This window comes from Penicillium malachiteum (genome assembly GCF_028827825.1).
Source record: "Penicillium malachiteum strain IBT 17515 chromosome Unknown utg000003l:1.0-4950554.0:1.0-4952489.0, whole genome shotgun sequence".
NCBI classification, from domain to species: Eukaryota; Fungi; Ascomycota; class Eurotiomycetes; order Eurotiales; family Aspergillaceae; genus Penicillium; species Penicillium malachiteum.
This window is the reverse complement of record NW_026643096.1, coordinates 2,619,956-2,641,290: the sequence shown is the minus strand read 5'-3', so window position 1 is coordinate 2,641,290 and position 21,335 is coordinate 2,619,956. Positions and strand designations below refer to the sequence as shown.

At 46.3% G+C, this 21,335-nt stretch overlaps 9 protein-coding genes across 9 annotated transcripts; 3 read left to right on the top strand and 6 right to left on the bottom strand.

The window, feature by feature from the left end:
• Window positions 1–2,035: 2,035 nt before the first annotated feature.
• On the top strand, window positions 2,036–4,834 carry N7483_007342 (uncharacterized protein; the record flags this gene model as incomplete). Its single annotated transcript, XM_057090779.1, has 2 exons — window positions 2,036–4,231; window positions 4,286–4,834. The coding sequence occupies 2 exons, from the start codon at window positions 2,036–2,038 to the stop codon at window positions 4,832–4,834; spliced, it is 2,745 nt and encodes a 914-aa protein (XP_056945520.1).
• Window positions 4,835–5,783: 949 nt separating this feature from the next.
• N7483_007341 (uncharacterized protein) lies at window positions 5,784–7,397 on the top strand (the record flags this gene model as incomplete). The annotated part of the gene is made up of 6 exons (XM_057090778.1): window positions 5,784–5,835; window positions 5,951–6,020; window positions 6,280–6,762; window positions 6,830–7,120; window positions 7,184–7,270; window positions 7,325–7,397. 6 exons carry the CDS (start codon window positions 5,784–5,786, stop codon window positions 7,395–7,397), a joined length of 1,056 nt encoding a protein of 351 aa, XP_056945519.1.
• Window positions 7,398–8,719: 1,322 nt separating this feature from the next.
• On the top strand, window positions 8,720–9,091 carry N7483_007340 (uncharacterized protein; the record flags this gene model as incomplete). The annotated part of the gene is made up of 1 exon (XM_057090777.1): window positions 8,720–9,091. One exon carries the CDS (start codon window positions 8,720–8,722, stop codon window positions 9,089–9,091), a length of 372 nt encoding a protein of 123 aa, XP_056945518.1.
• Window positions 9,092–9,510: 419 nt separating this feature from the next.
• On the bottom strand, window positions 9,511–11,884 carry N7483_007339 (alpha-galactosidase; the record flags this gene model as incomplete). The annotated part of the gene is made up of 3 exons (XM_057090776.1): window positions 9,511–11,056; window positions 11,117–11,723; window positions 11,785–11,884. 3 exons carry the CDS (start codon window positions 11,882–11,884, stop codon window positions 9,511–9,513), a joined length of 2,253 nt encoding a protein of 750 aa, XP_056945517.1.
• Window positions 11,885–13,004: 1,120 nt separating this feature from the next.
• Window positions 13,005–13,616, bottom strand: N7483_007338 (MFS transporter; the record flags this gene model as incomplete). The annotated part of the gene is made up of 3 exons (XM_057090775.1): window positions 13,005–13,421; window positions 13,480–13,562; window positions 13,595–13,616. 3 exons carry the CDS (start codon window positions 13,614–13,616, stop codon window positions 13,005–13,007), a joined length of 522 nt encoding a protein of 173 aa, XP_056945516.1.
• Window positions 13,617–13,619: 3 nt separating this feature from the next.
• Window positions 13,620–14,305, bottom strand: N7483_007337 (uncharacterized protein; the record flags this gene model as incomplete). The annotated part of the gene is made up of 3 exons (XM_057090774.1): window positions 13,620–14,014; window positions 14,065–14,150; window positions 14,205–14,305. 3 exons carry the CDS (start codon window positions 14,303–14,305, stop codon window positions 13,620–13,622), a joined length of 582 nt encoding a protein of 193 aa, XP_056945515.1.
• A 126-nt stretch (window positions 14,306–14,431) lies between these two features.
• N7483_007336 (uncharacterized protein) lies at window positions 14,432–15,013 on the bottom strand (the record flags this gene model as incomplete). The annotated part of the gene is made up of 4 exons (XM_057090773.1): window positions 14,432–14,632; window positions 14,688–14,837; window positions 14,868–14,951; window positions 14,996–15,013. The coding sequence occupies 4 exons, from the start codon at window positions 15,011–15,013 to the stop codon at window positions 14,432–14,434; spliced, it is 453 nt and encodes a 150-aa protein (XP_056945514.1).
• Window positions 15,014–15,381: 368 nt separating this feature from the next.
• N7483_007335 (GIY-YIG nuclease family protein) lies at window positions 15,382–16,620 on the bottom strand (the record flags this gene model as incomplete). The annotated part of the gene is made up of 1 exon (XM_057090772.1): window positions 15,382–16,620. One exon carries the CDS (start codon window positions 16,618–16,620, stop codon window positions 15,382–15,384), a length of 1,239 nt encoding a protein of 412 aa, XP_056945513.1.
• A 1,078-nt stretch (window positions 16,621–17,698) lies between these two features.
• Window positions 17,699–21,275, bottom strand: N7483_007334 (bifunctional cytochrome P450/NADPH--P450 reductase; the record flags this gene model as incomplete). Its single annotated transcript, XM_057090771.1, has 5 exons — window positions 17,699–19,257; window positions 19,313–20,299; window positions 20,359–20,799; window positions 20,853–21,098; window positions 21,158–21,275. 5 exons carry the CDS (start codon window positions 21,273–21,275, stop codon window positions 17,699–17,701), a joined length of 3,351 nt encoding a protein of 1,116 aa, XP_056945512.1.
• Window positions 21,276–21,335: the final 60 nt, after the last annotated feature.

Genomic DNA, 21,335 nt, shown 5'->3' with positions numbered 1-21,335 from the left:
TTAGACTGACAATTTTCCAAAGTACCTTTTTTAATCAATCGATATATCCCACCAAGCAATGTCTACTACGTGTCAGGCCATCCAAACTAGGGACTCTGGACGCGATTGGTCGACTTAAAATGTTGGACCACTAGATCAACTAAACCTAAGATACAAATGGCTGATTTTCCGACCCGTGGACCTGGAGAATCTCTAAGGTGTTTGGGCCTATAAGCCCTATCATGTGCCTACCATTTACCCCTCAATATGGCTAGTTTTTCCAGGTACTAATATAGCACATGGTCAATTTTTTCTTGATATCTCGTATTTACAGAAGTGCTAGATGGATCTGAATAGGAAATTTGGACCTCTTTTAGGCAGTTGTAGCCAGTGGATTTAACGTGGATAACGCGGGCGGGCGGGTGTGGAGATTAAGGGCTAGCTCAGTGTTAGAACTTGGGACCGCTAGCCCACCGGAGTTGTTGATATCATCTCCAGATGTCCCAGCTCGCCTCCTTCTTTTCTATCCTTAAGCGCACTTTTTAATCCTCATCAAATTCCCCTGCAATAGCTAAGTCACGGTAACCCATGGATATAAGATATAAAATCAATTTATTACCGGTAACTTCCGGAGGCATGATTAATAGTTCATCTCGGAATGTCCCTGGAGATCCGACTGGAGACCTTTATCAAGCATCAAGGTCGATAAGACGAAATCAGTTGATTGGATGATTAGCACGCTCTTTGCCGGTTCATAAACCTACGATTGTGCAAGGCATACGTACCCCACACATCTGGACAGTCCGTGAGTGCCGCCACAGCGGAGACCCGACGGCCTACCGAAGTTCACTACCGAAGGGGCCACCCTAAAATACTGGCATATAGTAAATCAGACTTTCTAAACCAAAACAATATCTTAACAACCGCGTAGATAACTCTGGAGCCAATATCAAATCCTTCGATTTCATTTCGTTAGAATGGACCTTCAAGTTGGAATATGGCGTGAATTTCAAGTCTGATGTGAATTTGAACTAGTGCAGGATTTCATAACGTTACCGAAAAATACACTCATTAAAACGTCCACGGGTCAAATGCTCAGTTATACTTATCTTGAAGTGACTCAACCATCTATAAAACTTGGAATGTTAAAGCAGTGTGAAGGATAGATATCAAGAATATAAGAGTCGGAGAATTGTAGAGAACAGAGCGATGCAGGTAGCCGTAAACAACCGAAGCCACTGGCAGCTGATTGCACAATCAGGTTTAGCAAATGCACACTACCCTCGCTTGGGCATTGAACTTGCACTAGGCTTAAGAGGCTTGTACTAGGCTCAAGATGCCCAGGTTCTCAGTACCTTGAAGGATGTCGTTATCATTCAATCAATTGATGTTTGGTACGGCTCAACTTCAATATTGCATTTGCCTCTTTGCCACTCACCGGATTAATTCTCGCAAGCACTTAGTACACTCACATCCAAGAAGGTATCAGATGTGCCTTGCTTCAAAATGTTGGGATTTTCAGAAGATGCTCATCGAGATATGGCCTCAGGAACAGCGCCTGCATGTTAGCTCCAGGGCTTGAGTTTAACCCAGCGAGCGCGTGCCGCGCTCCAGAGGCTAACACCTGAAAGAAAGCTAGCCTTGCGATGGTACACGGTCTGATAATTTTGGTGGCGCAACGATGGTGTGGAAGAAAGTCCGTTGATAGGATAATGATTAATCTCCTTATCAAACTTACTTTCATTCATGCATACTTTAGGGAAGGGCTGCAATCTACTAGCCCCGGTACCTATAATCCCACGCCAAATGCGAGTACTAATAGCCGGGCAAAGCTGCCGCGATATAGTCTATAAATTGACCATGTCCGCTACGTTCTTTAGCCTTCCTTCCCCTCCTTTCTTTCCATGCGACTTCTACTTTCTCCCAAGCCCGGAGATAACCCATCGAGGTAGACCATTCTTGCACCATTGCAAGTATTGGTACATAATCCTCCATTACCTTCAACCTCCGCTAGACAGTTACTTTCCCTAATTGGGAGGGTAACCCCACCTCGGCAATGTCGTCCGTCGAGAAAATGGAGCATGACTCGGATCGTGACTCGCCGATTGAAGCAGTTGGCGAGAAGAACATCATGCCAGTCACTGTGGACGATGTCGATGAAAAGGTCCACGATCTATCGGAGAAACTCGTGGCTGGTGGTGATGAAACGGCACCAATTGAAGACATCGAGTACGTGATGGACAAGATTACCACTTTGTCAGTGGAAGAGTGCAAAGATATCATCAAAAAGCTCCTCAAGGACCATGAGTATGACTACAACTTCGGTACTGCCTTGCGGGAGAAGCTTTCTCGCCTGCTCGAGGGACCTTCTGAAGGGCAAGATGCCGAGGAATGGGAACTGCAGCTGAAGACTGAGACTGCGTTGAACCACTTTTACTCGCCATACCCTGAGGTGCGAGCCGTTTCCACGCCTACAGATGATCCAGACATTCCTTGCGAGACCATCCGTGCTCACCTCCTCGGCTATATGTGGGCCGTTATTGCTCAATTCACCAACTCCCTTTTCAACTCTCGCTATCCTACTATTACGCTGTCATCTGCTGTCGCGCAAATCCTGCTTTATCCATGTGGTCTAATCTGTGAAAAGATTCTTCCGGACTGGGGTTTTATGTTGGGTGGCAAGAGAGTTTCTCTCAATCCTGGTCCCTGGTCGTACAAAGAACAGGTGCTTTCTACTATCATCATCGATGTTGGTCTGACTTCTGCCTATTGCTTCTGGAACATTCAGACCCAGACTGTCTACTATCAGGACACATGGCTTACTCCGGGATACGAAATTCTACTCTTGCTGTCAACCCAGCTTATGGGACTCGGGTTTTCCGGACTGCTTCGCCGCTTCGTGGTTTACCCAATGGAAGCTATTTGGCCCAACATCTTGCCCACTTTGGCCCTGAATAGAGCGCTGCTGGTCCCCAAAAAGAAGGATTCCATTCACGGTTGGACTATCTCGCGGTATAAATTTTTCTTCATCGTCTTTGGCTCCATGTTCGTCTACTTCTGGTTCCCGGACTTCATTTTCCAAGCTCTGAGCTACTTCGGATGGATGACCTGGATCGCACCAAACAACTTCAACCTGAACATGATCACGGGCTCTATGAACGGCCTTGGATTTAATCCCATTTCATCATTCGATTGGAATGTCATTGCTGTGTACTCATACCCACTTACCTACCCCTTCTTTTCATACAGCCAGCAATATTTTGGCACATTTTTGGGTGGTCTCATCATCGTCGCATTGTACTGGTCTAACACCAACTGGTCAGCTTATCTCCCACCAAATTCGTCTGGTATCTTCGACAACACTGGTGCCTCCTATAACATCACAAGAGTAATCAATGGCGCTACTGGAACTCTCAATGAATCAGCTTACCAGGCATACTCTCCTGCGTTCTACAGCGCGGGAAACCTATTGTTGTATGGAGCATTCTTTGCTTTCTACCCACTCACCATGGTTTTCATACTTCTGGATTCATGGAGACCCCTTCTCAAAGCTTACAAGTCCTCAGCAAATGCTGCTGTTTCATCCATTAGAGGCACTATTATCGGTATTAAAAACGCAACAAAATCCCTTGCCAAGGGAAATGTGCGCGAAGCAGGTCAACATTTGTCCAATGTCATGAATGATGGCACCTCGATTTATGATGGTTTTGATGACCCATTTACTAAGTTGATGCGCAATTATCCCGAGGTTCCTGATTGGTGGTTCTTAATTATCGCTCTGATCGCTTTCATTTTTGCCATCATTATTACAACTAACTGGACTGAGCTTGGGACGCCTGTCTGGACTATCTTTTTTGTCATCGGTCTCAACTTGGTATTCCTGATCCCGATGTCGTACCTCTACGCAATCTCGGGTACAACGGAGGGTTTGAACGTCGTTACAGAGCTCATCATTGGATATGCTCTGCCTGGACACCCGGAGGCACTGATGTTCGTGAAGGCTTTCGGATACAACATCAACGGTCAAGCGGATAGCTACATTTCTGACCAGAAGATGGGTTTCTATGCCAAGATCCCTCCTCGAGCCATGTACCGTGGTCAAGTGATGAGCGCAATCATTACTGCCCTGGTCGCCTACGGTGTTGTGCAATGGGTCGATAACGATATCTCAGGCATCTGTACCTCAGACCAGGCTTCTGAATTCAACTGTGAAGATGGCTCCGAAGTTTACTACTCATCATCGGTTATCTGGGTAAGATATTATTTATTTCTCCTAAGCCAGGTCATGGAGCTAACTTTACTCTAGGGTGCTATCGGTCCAAAGAGAATCTTCAACGAGTTCTACCCAGCTATGAAATGGTGTTTCCTGCTTGGATTCCTTCTTGCGATCGTTTGGTGGGTCGGTAAGCGATTCGGATCGAAGGTCCGGGATGCGGCCAAGTCAACATTGCCTGAGGGTATTTTCAAGCCGCTCAATGCCGTGATCTTCACACCAATTTCGTGGCTCAAGCACGTCCATCCATCACTCGTCTTCAACGGTTTCTTGTGGTGGGCCCCCATCAACCTCACCTATTTCACGGGTGGCCTCTACCTCTCTGGTATTTTCATGTACTACCTGAGGAGGTACAAGACTGCATGGTGGGAAAAGTACAACTATGTCCTCGCAGCGGGTCTTACTGGTGGTGTCGCATTCTCCGGTATTATCATCTTCTTTGCTGTACAGTATCATCCACAGTCAATCAGCTGGTGGGGTAACAACGTGCTTGATGCGACGATCGACGGTGGTATTGGCCAGCAGGCTTTGATTACCGAATTGCCTGCGAAGGGATACTTCGGTCCCGACACGTGGAATTAGTGTGAAGTATGGAGGAGAATTGATATGATATTTTTGCAAGTTCATTATTGTTACCACTGCTTTGAAGGATTTTCACTGTATTGACATGCGAGTTAAGGGGAATTGATGATTCGACGCTTTGATAGCAGTCTTGTTTTTTTCACGACGGCGGGTTATACGAAATTATGATTAGCCAACCTTGGACTAGCTTAATCTGTATCATGATGTTTGAAATATGAATGTTATACTAAGACCATGACTTGCCAACGTGTATGTTGTTCTCATTGAGAAATCAAACTCATACCACTAAATCCTTAGAATGTTAGGCACTGACTCGCCTACTTATTCAACTCAGGTGCTACTGGCATCGTAACTAGTACAAATTGAGAGCGTCATCTGTCATTAATATTCCATCAGTGTCAGGTTTAATTTGCAATCTCGACTACATACTATTTTGCAGTGCCAACATGATTGCCCAGGTGGCTGCATAACCTGCTGAGATAATGTACATGCATAAAAGTGTATGTTTGCACCATTTGCACTATTCATAAATCTTATCTTATCTCTGTCGACCTATCGGTTATCGGTTATCTCTTATCTCGTAGTTTAAGAGGCGGAATTGGTGAAAACTTCCGGATACTGGGAATAAAATTGATTATCGATTCCCCTGGGGGACAGCGCTTGATGAATTCTCCATGCATGTTTATTACCTCCGATTCCGGACCCAGAATGCCTTGCACGTGTATAGTTTGTCAGCTTTAAAGGAATCAAAGCGGAGAATTACCCGCCTACAATTGATGACCAAGATTGCGACAGCGATAGCACCTTTTTGGTGGCGTGCTACTGGGGGGATATTAATCACACCAAATGCCGTTCCCCGCAATGATAAATAGTCTTGACGTGGCCTTCCTAGCTCCTCAATTCATTTTGAAAAACATAATAATCTTCAATAAACTGTGTCTTATTCACAATGGGTAGCATAACAGCAAACCCTTTCCAAGATATCCCAGAAGCCCGTACAGGTAACAGTGCAATTGAATCATTTAGTTTCCTGATGGGAGAGAGAGCTAAGAATGTGTGATTAGATGGCCTGGACACCCTCCTTACCCAGTTTCGTAAGGACAACGATCTGAACAGAGCCGATCTTCTTGTTGGTGTATACAAGACAGATGAAGGGAAAGCATATGTACTTCCCAGTGTACTGGAGGTATGAATGGCTTCCTAGCAAACATCAAATTGACACATGAAAGACTAAAACCTGGAATGAAATAGGCAAAATCACGAATCTTCAATGATCACGACTGGCATCACGAGTATCGACCATCCGCCTTGGGTTCCCAGACTTACAGGGACTTGAGTGCCCAGCTGTTCTTTGGACCTGACCATCGCCTTTTGCGAGAAAAAGGTAAATTGAGACCAATTGAAAGAGCTCCAAAAATGACTCAAGAAATGACTAACTTTCTCAGAATTGTTTCAACACAAACACTCGGTGCAAGCGGCGGATGCCACGCCGGCGCAGTCTTGTTGAGAGACCACTATGAGCCATGGAAGAGATCCGGGAAGCCAGAGATTTTTATCCCTGACGACACATGGTGTAAGTTCCCAATTCTCACAAGTTCAGTAGTTCCATGTTCTGACCAGCTCCCAGTGAATCATCCCTTCCTGTTCAAGTCTGCAGGAATCAAGCCCACTATCATTCCTTACTTTAACCACAAGACAAACTCGTTCGACTTCGAAGCTTTCACAGCAACTCTCAGAGAACTGCCCGCCCAGTCCGTTATCCTGATTCAGTCCAATGCCCAAAACCCAACGGGAAGTGATCCATCGCCGCAACAGTGGCGCGAACTAGCGACGATCTTTTCCCAGCGTGGTCACCTAGCATTCTTCGATGCGGCATACCCAGGATTTGCCTCAGGCGATATCGACACTGACCTTCAGGGTGTTCGGTTGTTCGCCGAATTGGAGATTCCCCTTTGTTTTTGTATCGACTTATGGTAAATGCTTCGGACTGTACAGCGAGCGAGTCGGCCTTCTTTCTGTTCTTACTGCCAATGAAGACACCGCAAAGAAATTAGAGGTGCAGATGAAGCTCTTAGCTCGAGCTGAGTCTGGGGCTCCGCCTGACTTTGGTTCTAAGATCGTGGAAACAGTGCTCTCGGATGAGGCTTTGAAGGCGCAATGGAGGGAGGAAGTGCGTGATATGGCGAATCGACTCAAACAGCGTCGACTGAGATTGAGAGAAGGATTAGAGAAGCTGGAAACACCGGGTAATTGGAATCATATCACTGAACAAAACGGAATGTTCTCGTGAGTACTCACTGCAACTTAACCAACCTGAGCGATCGGGAATCCTATTCTGACCTTTTTTAGGTACATCGGCTTGTCAGTTGAGCAGGTCACTTTGCTCCGAGACGAGTACCATGTTTACCTCCAAGACTCTTCAAGAATCTCCATTGCGTATGTTTTATGAGAGCCATTTGAGAAATTATCCTAGCTGACGTTTTTTCATAGTGGGCTCAACAACTTCAACATCGACTACGTCGCTCGTAGCATTAGCGCTGTGGTGAAAGCCACGACAAAGTGAGGGTGAAATATTTTAAAGGGCCATGGCCTGGAGGGGGCTGGTAATTTTCAGGCAATCTGTAGATTCTTGTAAATATGGCAATGAATAAGGAAACCTTGGAAGACAATACATAAATTTGCACTTGAAGAACTTGAATCTCGGCGGCCTCGGCATTGGATAAGACATCTACAGGGCTGCCAGTGGATGAGAATATATTCTCCAGTTCCATGGGTGCAATTTCATCACTTAGTACGATAAACACAAAGCCGCCAACCTCGTTGAACATTTGAAGCTTACTACTCCCAGAGCAGGATTGTTTCGAGGAATCTCTTTGAGGAAACCCCATATTAAGTGGATCAAGTACCATTACCTAGTTGGAGTTGCCTGTCTTGAGGTTTCGGCATTCCGGCCCCGCGTGCCTGCATGGTGATCAAATTCCGAAACATGGCCCCAAGCAGCGACTAAGATGTCGTAAATCTCCAGTAAAATGTCCAAATTCGATATCGATGATTGGTGATCAATACATTGTGAGCGAGGAAATGTATCAAAGGATTACTGTTTTCAGAGTTCCCGGGAAGCGCGGGCGCCCACAGTTGCGACTCCGGGTGGCGATTGTAGAGTTCGGTGGCACTGGGGCCAAAGGGGCGGGCCGAGAAATAGGCATTGAGTTTGTAACGCCTTCTTGGCTCACAGGAACCATAAGCTTAGCACAGAAGAAAATTCATCGCTTGTCGCTTGACATCTAATATTTGAGAAATTTCGATGAAATCATGAGTATTCGAGAGAAATGAAGAGAGAGAAATACTATTGTAAGATGCTTGAGAGTGAAGATCCACACTAATCTGGGGGCCAATATCAAGATTGGGCCCCATGGCAAATCGCGTGTTTGAGCTCATGTCTGCAGGTTATTGAGATTTTAGCACGCGTCCAATGAGGTTTCGAATCTTTCCATGTGTTCATGTTTGCCTTGTGGAGACTTTTTCAAGTGATACGCATATGTAGGCTCAAGTGTGATTTTGCTCATGAAGAATGATCGACAGGAGGCATTGTTCCAAGTTTGAAGATCGAAGTTGATTGACCTATTCAGGAAGGTTTCTTGTTCTCATACATTCGAGTTTCTTTTTGATTTCACCATAGGTTTCTATTGAGCGTTGTGGCGACATTAGCATGTATAAAGATGTTCTGAATTCCCGGCTTGAACTATCCTCATCCTCCAGATCTCCAAGTCACTTCCACAAACCTAAGTTACAAGTCTATCGAATAAAGCAACAATTCAAACCAAATTCTCTATCAACATATAGTCACAGGCAAAAAAGCAATATTTGACTCTTGCTCTACCCAACATGCATTTCATGACCATCCTCACACTCGGCCTTGCCGGCAGTGCCATCGCTCTCCCGCATGCTCCTCGTGCTTCTGCTACGCCTACACCCTCAGTATCCTTGACGTCAGTCACTCCCACAGTGATCACATCTGCTTCTGCCTCTGCCTCTGCCAGTCCTGCCGCAGCCTCACGCTTCCCTGATCCTCGATCTATTCTTCTCAAAGAGGTTCCTTCCGATATTATGGCCCTTCAAAAGACATACTATTACGATTATCATCGCTATCAGACATTCACCGGAAAAGCAAAGGAGCTCTGGGCTCACAGGCTCGAAGGGGATTTGAATGCCCTCAGAGTAGCTGAGAAGGCCGCCGGGATCCCCATACTGTTCTAGGGATCTGGTTCATTGTGAAAGATTGTGAACCTGGGTTCTATGGAGGAATCAGGCATCCCTCCAGTCAGGCTCAAAAGTTTGGTTTCCAATCGTTTGTGATGGGATTCTGACAATTTACAAGAGTTGATGTCTTTTTCATGAGGGGTTACGCTGGTCGTGACCAATCTAGATGCCGGTCATATATCTTATTTGTTTTTTTCTTTTCATTGCGTTGCATTTCCGAGTTTCGATCTGGGTTTATTGCATGTATATATTGGCATTTTCATTTCTACAAGCAATATTATAGAATTTCAAGGTTGAGCAGTCCTGGCATTTTTTAATCCCGAGCATCCACCTGGGCAGATGTCAATCATCGTATCTTTAATGTGACCTTAAATATAAATGTATAAATGCTCATCAGCCCTGGGGGATACTTGGTATCATTGTTGTTTCTCGAAGAAAACAACCTTGCTGCCATATTCTGTGTCAAACGGAAACTGGAGTCCAATATTCATCAAAGTGGAACCGGAGTATGTGACATTTCTATCCACACTATACATAGCCTGTGAGTCTAGTCCCTGCATCTTAATACAAGGAATGGCATGGTTGATTCTAGGATTCAGTTGAAAGTAGAACAATACCGCCTGGATACCATCTTCAGATATGAATTGAACAGCAGGCCAGTCCGAGTCTTCGGGTAGACTGAGACGATACATATCACCCTTCAGGATAATTGGATTCACCTTTTCTGCAAGTGCAATCAGACCAGGGAGAGCGGCCTTGTCATCCTCGGGTATAGTTGCTGGATCGAGCTCTAAACCGAATGAGCCACCCATCATGGCGACGTGGCCACGGAAATCAACGGGTAGGGTTCGTCCCGTCTGCTGATTTGGAACTGCAGACAGATGTGCACCCATTGCGCTGGGTGGGTAAGCAAGCGACGTACCCATCTGGATTGTTATACGTTCGATTGCATCGGTGTCATCGGAAGTCCAGATTTGAGGAAAATATTGTAGTATACCCGGATCAAAGCGACCGCCGCCAGAAGCACAGCCCTCCCACAGTACATCTGGGAATTGAGTTGTAAGATTGCTGAAAACTCGGTACAGGCCTAGCATGTATGAGTGGTCGGTTGATGGCGATGGCATCTCATGGATTCCTCTGTTGTTATCCCATTTCACATAAGAAATATTGGCACTGTTCAGAATATTCGATACAGAGTTGATGATGAAGTCCTGCACTTCTGGTAGAGCAACATTCAACACCAACTGGTTCCGGCGCTCTGTGCGTGGATAGGATCCGGCATGTAGTGCCCAGTTCGGGTGCTCACGGTATAGACTGGAGTTAGGATTGACCATTTCGGGCTCCATCCAGATGCCAAAGCGCATACCAGTTGATTTGTTAGCAGCCTTGAGCTCCGTGATACTGTTCACGGCATGCGCTAGCCCTTCGGGGAATCTTTGAGGGTTGGGTACCCAGTCACCAAGGCCCTCAGTATCAGATGTACGAGGGTATTTATCGCCGAACCAGCCATCGTCAAGAACAAACAGTTTGATACCCAGATCGGCTGACTCTTGAGCGAGTTGATAAATGCTGCTTTCATTGTAGTTGAACCCAAGTCCCTCCCAGCTGTTAAGGAGCGGTGGACGATCGTCGGTCGCAAACTTGCTTTTGATGAGATTGTTTCGGTACAGTCGGTGTAGAGAGCGCGACATGCCACCAATTCCGTTATTCGAGTAAACAGCGACACATTCGGGAGATTCGAGTGTTTCGCCAGGGCCAAGGGACCATGACAACTGGCTAGGATTGAATCCAAGTAGAGCGCGCGTGAAACCCTGAGAGCCCTTTTCAACGTCCACAGAGAAGGATCCTGAGTAGATAAGAGAGAAACCCCAGGCCTCGCCAGAAGCTTCAGTAGTAGAAGGGTTCACAAGAGACAGAAACGGGTTATGCAGATGTGATGAGTAACCTGTAGAGCTTCCAAAGCTGGTTGAAAAATAATTATCAGCCAAAGGAATCACGCTCGGTATTTAAAAGTACTCATACCTCTGACTTCCATATTCAACCTTTCTCCTCTCGCGGTGAGCCTCTCTTGCCCAGTCGCCTCTGAGACTGATCATATCCAAGTCTTCATAAGGGAAATCAACACTGAAACTAGCAAGTGACTCGACTGTGATATTTGCCTGGCCTTTGTTCGTTATTCTGGCGCTGCGCGCAATAGCATCATATTTGGAGAAGATTGAATAGAACAAGTCAGCGGCGACATCACTATAATGGTCATATAGGTGAATGACGAGAGTAGTCACATCATCCTCATCCCCAAATGTTGATGGTAAGCCGGATAGTGTGGGCTTCCCACGCTTTATCTCATAAGACTGATACTGAAGATCAGATACAGTGTATCCTTGAGTCTGGCGAATACGAATAGCTGGTGTACGGAAGTCCCCTCGGCCTTGATCCGGAAATTCTCTACGGACTCGACCCGGCCTTCCAACCCAGCCATTGACTGCACTTGATATTTCCGTTGGGATGGGACCAGTCACCCTGCCACCGAAATGGTCAGAGAATAGATCCCCAGTGCTATTATCCACATGGAAGCGGTAGGAAACATTATCACCATTAAGCGCGAATGTGGTTCCATCTACCACAATTGCTGCACAAATATTTAAATTAGTTTGTAGAATAAAAGAAACAGGACTGAACTGCCGGCTTACCATCTGTACCCGATGGCTGATCAGCTGTTGCCACAGAGCAATAACCAAGCCAACAGACAACAGGAGCAATCAATGTTACCCTGGTCACAAACTGAAACATGTTAGCCCGTCGCTTTGTACCAGGGGCACCTGGAAGGAAAGATTATTCTCGAAAGAGGAGAAATCTCCCTGAATAAGGCGTACCTTTATACGAGGAATGTGAGAAGTCGCGCCGATAAAGCTCCGCGAGAGACGCCAATCATGACCAAATTTCAAAGCTCTTTCCCCGCCATTTTGACCCCATGATGTATTAGCTTAAGGGTCTTGCATGTTGCAGAGTGCAATTTGACTTGCGGAGGAACCCCGGTCATCTCTAAATGGAAAAGGCGCATCACTAGCGGCGACTTGGAGTGCACATTATTGGATCGTGCACAGACACTCTCCGCCCAGGGTCTCAATGCCAAGACTCAAGAGCTTGGAGCCCAAGGCTTTCGGGGTGGATGATCTTCATAATGTTCGTAAAATTTGTGGATCGGTGAGGAGTAAGCTCGACCGTGAGATTGTGAGATTGTGAGAAGTCAGCCGGGATTTATTCCCTCAATCAGGTTCAAAGCGGTAATCAATAACCACTTGATGATCCACAATGGGCTCAAAGATGCCAAGTAGCAACCTTGGAAGTCTTGGAGAATAGCCCAGGATGCCCCGCTGCGGAGTCCCCGGAGTTGATTTTGCTTGTTCAACTTTCCGTGCCCCTTTAGGCCCTTGCTTGTTGCAGTAAAATCCACCAGGGATGGGGCATGTCGGTGAGATACAACGTGCAATCCATACCACACTCATGGCTATTTGGCTCATATACTCCGTCGTGCGCGCGGAGACGTATAATCAATATTCTCAGTCACCATGAATTCATTGCCAGAACTAACTTGCAAGGCTGAGTCTGTTCACCTCGAAGATAGAAGATAGAAGATAGTAATGAAAACTAATGACGTCATTATAGGCAATTCAAACGATGAAATGCCAGACATCTTGCTATAATTTCCAATAATCTCCTAGGAGGCACTAGTAGTTTCTACTCCAGATGTCTGCACAAGCTCATTGAGTCATGTCCCTTGTTGCCGTCCGCTTGTGCAATTCCCCTAGCCAAGAGTTTGCCCTCCATCTGCGAATTCGTTTACCAAATAGAACGAATATCACGACCATCGGATTGTTTGCGAGAAGAACACCTCCAAATATTCCGGATATTACCACAGCATACCCCATTCCAAAATCCAATCCAGTAGGTAGGACCCCATGCCGAATGATATGGCCTGCTTACCAAGATTCATAGCAATGAGCATCTCAGAGGTATTGGCGTAGTATGAGTCGACCGCGTAAGCTAAGGTGAACGTAAAGTAGAAGTAGGAGCCGAACATGTTCATCGCAACGCCCGCAAAATATCCGACCCAATGGAGATTACGCTGCGCTGTGAACCCATATACGATCAATCCTGCTGGTGGGAGAAGCATTACTGGGAAGAGCACTGGTAGTCGCATTTCAGCTTCACGGATTCCATTATTTCGCTTTGTTTGGTAAGCGGCAAGGCGATCGGAACTAGAGGTGAATGGCAAAGCAAGAAGATAACCGATGAATGATGCTATGGCGATCAGGCCTGAATTTGTCTGTTGTCAGTTAGTTTTGTATTCTATCTGGTTGTAGTTAGTGAGCAAAGTTGGTTACCTCGCTCCAGTTGTATGGAGGCTCAACGATTTTGATTGGAAAGGTATAATTGAAAGCGAGGGCTCCGAGACCAATGTAAAGACCTGGGTGATAAAATTAAAATACATTGTCATACCAGAGAAGCGGACACTTATCATAGCTTACGATGACCCAGAAACGGCCGGAACAAGGAAGTATGTGAATGACCGTAGCATGGTCATCGTGAATTCAGCATCATGATCAACATCACTCCATGGTTTGAGGGTTGAAAAATAGCTTTTCCGCATTGGGGCAGTGCGTATTGAAGCATGGAAAGATAGCTGAGGGTAATTCAGCTTTATATCTTTCTCTCCGATATCCAATGAGTCCGTTAAGGACAAATCTGGCGTTGGTTGAGTCTCGCGGTGGTATGTCGATTCTTCAACGAATAAAAACGCCATGACAAGCACAGCAGCCGCAAAGGCCGCCTCAACGTAGAAGAAAAGGCGCCATGAATAACCCCCACCGAGCATATACCCTGCGTAAAGAGGACCTGTTGATCCCAGGCATGGGCAAACTAGAGTTTATTAGTTCCAAATTCATCTTTGTTGGACAGCTGGAACTCACTGGTATAGTAGTCTATTTTCTTCCCACGCTCATGAATGAAGAAGATATCGTTCACCAGCTGTACTGGAAGACTTTCACAGACACCACTGGTTTTGTTAGATAAGAGACTTCCAGGTCAAACGTCCTGCCTTAGAACAAACCTTCCCAGTCCCTGAAAAACGCGAGCAACCATGAGACCATTGTAGCTTGTACATTGTGAGGCTCCGATCAATCCTAACAAAAACTGGAACGCATCAGCCATAATCAAGATTTTTCAGCCGCGATTCAGCTCACTGTGATCATTGATAGAAGTGTCACTGGTCGTCGTCCAATCTTGAGATACATTGGCATGAGAATGAGCGAACCTATGTGTGATCAGCAAACCCGCTCATAATTCAAGGAACAGGTACATACCAAAACCAAATGCCAAGTTGGCATAGGAGATCAGGCCAGACGCATCTGCAGATGAGATTCCAAAATCTTCACTAAAGATGGTGATGTAAACAGATGGGCCGGTTAATGCACTATTGCCCAAAAATGAATATACGGCAACAATAATGAGGATGGTGTTTTTCTTCCATATTGGCCACTAAATTATTCTCAGCTGATGAGTCTAAGGTGAATGGTCTTCTTGAGAAACGTACCTGTAGTGGATTGTTGGGGTCCTCGGCTGGAACAGGATACAATGCTTGTCCATATGCAGTGTCATCGCCTTCGACAGCACTGAGATCAACAGTTCCCGGTATGTCTCCTTCGTGAGCGTGGCTTTCGTTTCCCACAGCATCAGAAATGCACTTGGCTCAAATATAGCAGGAGTTATTTACCTCTGCATCAGATGTGGTCTTTCCGCTACCCCCACCTTGCTTTCCTCCATCATGAATCAGCTGCTGAGTCGGTCTGCTTCCAGGCTGGGCAAGGTAAAAGGAGAATGATGTTCTGAATGATGATTTACTTCACCACGCCACGACATCTAAGTTCCAATTCCTGTTTTCTCATGATAAAAAACCTAATTTTCCCGCATTCCTCCACATTCCTTTGACTGATTACCGAAGCCTTATGTACCTGCCGGCTTGCAATGGATATGGGGCAGCCCCACAATATGATCTACCTGCTGCGAGAAAACATGGGGTACGACCATTTGATTACTGTAAACATCTTTGTCATGTTTCCGATCCTATATGCACTAGTCTAATGATTCTAAGATGAGAAAATTGAAAAAAATGTGACAAGATGTGCGATACAGGACCAATCACTGTGCTCCGAGTTTGACGGAAGATACTTTTGGATAAGTCGCATGACAGAAGAAATCCAGAGATAAAAAGAAACGTAAATTGATACTTAGTCCAATTCGCTACCAGCATCGTCGCGGACTTGGTTTTCACCTTTGACAGTGAGCGAAGCAACCCTTTCGTTGATGGCACTCATATCAGACCTATCAGAATCGAACAGATACTGTGATGAATGTTGCGACGAGCCCACATCTGAGTGTCGGCCTGGAGCCTTTTCCATGAATTCGGGGAACAATGATCTTTCCAATGGTTTCTTTGGGCCCATATCTGATTTTCGACGTGACCCCTTTGCAGCCTTAGGGTGATAAGTGACTATCGCGGTGGGTGGCGGTAATGGCCAACCCTTCTTCAATGCACCCTGCTTGTCATAGGGGCTTTCACCACTCCGAGCAAATTCGACCCATTTATCAAAGACCTTCTTTATCTTGTCCTTGCTACCAAAGACCCATTCCCCATGACATGTACCACATTTGATGCATTGATTCTTCAACTTGCAGCGTTCTCGATCAAGTTCGAGCAATATAACTTGTTCAATCCGATGGACAAACTCGATACGTTCCTTTGCCACAGTCTTAATGTTTCCATAGCACTTTTCGTGCTGTTTCAGCCGTTTATCGGGGGTTGTGGTAATTCCCACTTTGAACATATTCTGTTCTCGAGTATGAGCGATCAAATAGAGGCATCCAGGTTCTCTCTCCTCTTCCGTAAGGGGGGTTCTCAGCTTTATATATAGCCGAATTGCTATATCTTCATCCCCTGTTTGGTTCTGTGGTGTTTTTTGACTGTATGGCTTGAAATCCGATATTGTTTGGGATGGTGGTGTTGAGGGTAACGATTGAGGCAAATTTGCAGTAGCGCGTTCAGGTTTGGGGGTTGTATTCGCATCCGCATTCTTGGGGAAATAAATCTCCAGCTTTTCACGCAGTTGAGACCTTTTGTCAAAGGTAGAAAGCTCTTTTAGCCATTGGCTTTTGGCTTGGGAGACGTTCTCCGAGTCGTGGTGTTTACTCTTGCATAGAAAGTATTTAACCAATTCGTCAAGGATTTGGTTGAATTCAATTCCTCCATCCGGACTGGACTTGCTGTCTGCGCACAGAATGTCGTACAGACCCTGCAAATACATCTTGCCAATTTCCGCGGTATCCTTGTGAGCGGAGTTGCCACAGTGATTTTTCTTTGCTTTTATGAGATACGCACAGCCAACGACAGACAAGACAAGATCTTTTTCCTCGTACAGTTGAGAAAGTTCCAAGAACTTGTCGACTGTAATAGGCACACGGGCTGTCATTTTTTCGAACAGGACGTTGATATTGAGGAAAGGACTAGATCCAAGGTAGAGAAGAGGATGAATAAAAGCTGGAACTGAGGAAGAAAAGTACCGGCAAGGCGCGTTCTTCTTAAACCCCACTGGTATGGAATCAGCCTTGGGCGCTAGATGCACGCGTTTCAAAAGTCCCTTCCCCAATTTTCTTAGTCCCTTCGTCTTGAACTCATTAGACAGGACAAGGTCATTGTCGAAAGCGATTTTATGCAACAAGAAACAAGATAGTGACACAAATCCCGGAAAACTGACGGGAAATTGCCTATTTTTGGCTCAATTGACCGGGATTTATCGAGCGAATATTTAGTATAGTCTTCTCAAGGTGGACATGATTGGGGCATCCAGCTCGAGTTCCTGGTATGTGGGCCTTTGGAGGCTATGATAGCAAACTGCATGCATTGGCGCGGCGCGTTGACAGGGATTATCAGCCGTGGCTTGGAGCGGACGTTTCATGCATTGGAGAACTCAGATTGCAATCCACATCGATGGAACAAGAATCCCAAGGTGAAAATCAATGAGCAAAATAAATGGGAGGTTTCACCTCTTTGCAACAGGACATAGTCATTGCTCGAGACAGGAAGTGGTTAATTGTATTGGTAGAAGGGACTTGAACGATCTGGCGTTCTGGGGGCCAAAAAATAAGTCCCATGACCGCGTCGTCCCCACCAGCTTCAGGCTATTCAGCAATATCGGTGATTCCGACGCTAATGATGCTAGACCCAGTTGTTAGTGAGTTGAAGTGGAAACGAACCAAGACATGAGTAGGGCATGAGCAAGATAGCCCCTCACTAGTGAGGGGGCTTTCAAAGACCCCATGCAAGACTCAAACACGAAGATACCGGAGTGGTTTATGAGAATATAGAACTATGGGGTAGAGGTGATAAGGAGTGCTGATAAAGCTTCATCAATCAATTTGAATTCATGTAAAGCAAAATCCATCATCAAGGGATTGAAAGAGGGAGGCATAACTATGGCCACCAGAGTGGAGGTACAAGTGCAGGACTTCAGAACGCGGAAAAGACCGGGAACACTCAATCAAATCCAACTAGGTAAAGACATCCGTAGCATAACGCTCCTTAGTCCGGATCCGATCAAAGAATATGTCTGCCGCGGTAGCATCATCAAGATCAGCACTAATCTCCAACTCCTCTCCAGTCTCCTTAGCACGAGCGATTCTCTCAGAACGTCTCTGTAGGAAGATCTCCTTGCAGACATCCCTTACAGCACCTCCAACATCAGTGCTTCCACACACATAAATATTTGCGCCGCTCTCGAACAGGTCAATCAGTTCCCGACTGTCTCCCCGCATCAAGTCTTGCACATAATTACCCTTTTCCCCATCGGAAGGACGACTGTATGCCCAGCGAATATCGACAGCACCAAGCTTCGCCCATTCAGCTAGCTCGGCTGCATGGATATCATCCAGTCCCTTCGTACGACAACCAGCATACAGAATGGCCTTAGCAGGTTGCTCACTTTGAGCAATATCTTCTGTCGAAAGTGAGCTTCGACGACCACGAATTTTCTCCGCACGATCCATGACAAAGCCACGGAATGGAGCAAGTCCACTACCGGCACAAGCCATGATCATGGGTTTCTGAAGATCAGCCGGAGGCCTGAATCCCGTGTGTGAGGGTCGAACAGAGATGTGGGCACGCTCTCCGATTTGAAGTTCGGAAAGGTAGTTGGATGCGACTCCCATGTATTGTTCTGTTTCTTGACTTCCAGATCCGGGGATAGCTGATAAAGCGGGTGCGTTGAGAACACCGAAGGTGATGGTACACTCCGATGGATCGGATAAAGGTGACGATGAGATAGAGTATTGTCGCACGCGCATAGGCGGGAGCATGGCGAGGAAATCTCCGAGAGACAAATGAATGCCTGGGTAGCGCATCAGTAGATCCAAGGGACTAACATGTTTGGACACAATCTCTGATGTGAATCGACTTGGGCTGAAAGCGATATAGCGCAGTTCTGCTTGAGTCTCCTCGTCCTCCACGGCTGCATCGGCTAGGAGATTCAAGTCACGCTTTGATGCGGGCTGTGAGAGCTCGACATAGGTAGAGAGAAGTTCAAATGCTGAGATGGGCGTGTCGAGTGGAATTGAGGGAGGAGCTGTGCTCTTTGATGTCTTTTGAATCCGCAGTGTAGCGTCCCAAGGCAGGTCAAAACGGCGAATGGCGCGACGCACGACCTGGCTTGGATTGACAGGAAGGACAGCAAGATAATCACCGCAATTATAAGACATGTCAGTTGGTAATTTGAAGTTGACCATTCTCTTGATTGGGACGCCGGGTTGCGTCAATAGCTGGTTCTCAACAACGTAGCCTTCTTCCAGTTGAAGACCCAGCGTTGAGGCACGACCTCCTGGGCTCACATCAACTTGAAGAGATGATCTGGATTTCTTGTCTTTGTTCTCGCCCCCACCAAATTTGGCAGTGATTGCTGGCCAGAATGTCGCCTCACCCCAGGTATCGAAATCAGTGAACATATCGGAGTGAGCCGCGTCAGCAAGTCCAAGCTCGCAGAGCCTTGTTCCTCCATTTTGCTGAACGAGTTCGTTAACAGCTTTAGGTACTCGGTGAAAGGTTGAGGCCCAGTCATCTGCAATTCAAATCAGTAATACGCACTTTAAAAAAGGTCCAGAGATAAAACTTACGATGGCCGCAACCAAAGACAGCATAGTTAACTCCCTCCAAGTCATTGCCCTTGAGCTCGTTAAGCCACTCAAAGAAGTGAGCAGCGTTATCAGGTGGTTGTCCCTCATAAGAAGCTGTTATAAACACCACAGGATCACTCTTGGGGATATTCTGCAATGCAGAGTCCAATGAGTCGGCTGATGCCGAGAACCCATACCCAACAGCATCATCCGCCAATCTGCGCGCAAAGGCCTCACAAGTACCCGTGTTACTTCCATAGAAGATATGCATCGGCTTGAATTTTCCCTCTGGCACAACAACCTTCTGCTTCCTCTCGCGACCACTCAGATCAGAATCCTTAGTTCCGCTCGGGGTACCACTCAACGTGATACTCAGCTTTGTCGGATCAAGACCCTCACGGAGAGATGCCTTCATTGCAAAGTCCTTTGGCTTGACAGTAAGTGTCTGCTTGATACGCAGATCATAACTTGGGTTCGCCATCTGGAAATTGAAGTTCTGTAGCAGAATCGCTACCACCAGCTGAGCCTCTTGCCAAGCGAAAGGTCGTCCTATACAGCCACGCATCCCGTTTCCAAATGGTTTCCAAGCGTTCTTGGGGAGTTTCTCGAAATTTTCATCCAGCATTCGCTCTGGTCGGAACTCTTCCGCATCAGCGCCATATACCTTCGGGTCCAGATGCATCTTTCCAGCGAGGACTAGAATTGTTTCGTCTTCTTGCAGGACGTACTTTCCTCCTCCGAGAGTTACGGGATTCTCCTTGTTCTTGACCGGGTGTGCGTGAAGACCGAAGGTAGGTGCTGTTGGTCTTAAGCGCAGTGTCTCACGCATGACGGCATTGATGTAAGGAAGCTTAGACATGTCATCAACTGTGATTTTTCGTTTTCCGATAACCCGATCAACCTCTTCTTGGGCCTTTTTATACGCATGTGGGGTTTTCAGTAAATAGTAAAACAGAAACGACAACATCCCGGATGTGGTTTCGTGACCTAGAACTGATTAGCCTTGACAGACCAAGTGATGATCTTTGAATCCCAGGAATACCTACCAGCAATCAAAAATGTGATCATGTTATCAACAATCGAGTCATCGGTGAGACCTCGCCCGGTTTGACTGTCGCGACCGAGAATCATCGCATTGAGCAGATCCTTTTTGTCCTCCGGATTATTCTTTCGAGTATCCACAAGCTCCTGCGCCAGATTCCTCAAATACTCGATATCCGCCCAGTATTTAGCATTCTCGCTAGTTGGCAAGTTATTGAGAAGAGTGGGACGTTGCGCCCGAGTCCCGGATCCAGAGAGTAAACCAACCATCGCCTCAACAAACGGGTGCATTTCATCATGATAAAATGAGTTGAAGCGTGTGCCCATCGCACAAAGTGCAATCGTGTCCAGGGTCAAGCGAGTAAAATCCTCCGTGACCGTAATGGAGGCATTCGGGCCCTGGCGTGCCCATTTCATAACCAGCTGTGTCGCAATATCGTACATCTCTATACAAAGAATGAGAAATTGAGGTACTCGAGTTGATTTCTATTTCACTCACCATCAAACATTCCCCGAATCGCCAATGGTCCAAATGCAGGAACAAGCACGCGGTGTGCAACTGCCCAGTTTTCCTCTCCTGGCCAGTTGGCTGTGAAAAGGCCATCGTGCACCCCATTTCGAATCTCCTTCAATCCGCCCGCAACTTTCTTGCTGAATCGCTCTTCGTTACAAACTTCATCGACTAATTCGTGGGAACTGACCAATACGCGCGATTGGCCAAACGTGGTGAGTCGATAGATCGGGCCTATAATCACCAATGTTAGTACAAGAGCCCGTTATTAGTCGTATAATTGGTGCCATTACCATAGTTATCAGCCATCAAATGTATACTATTCAATGGGACATCTTTTTCAATATCATAAATGTTGCCTAGAAAGGGAACCCCCTTGGGGCCCGGAATTGGCACTTCCTTCGTAGTCATGTCGTATCTCAATTCTTCAGGTAAAACTCGAAGAATGAGAGAGATGAGAACTTGAAGAAA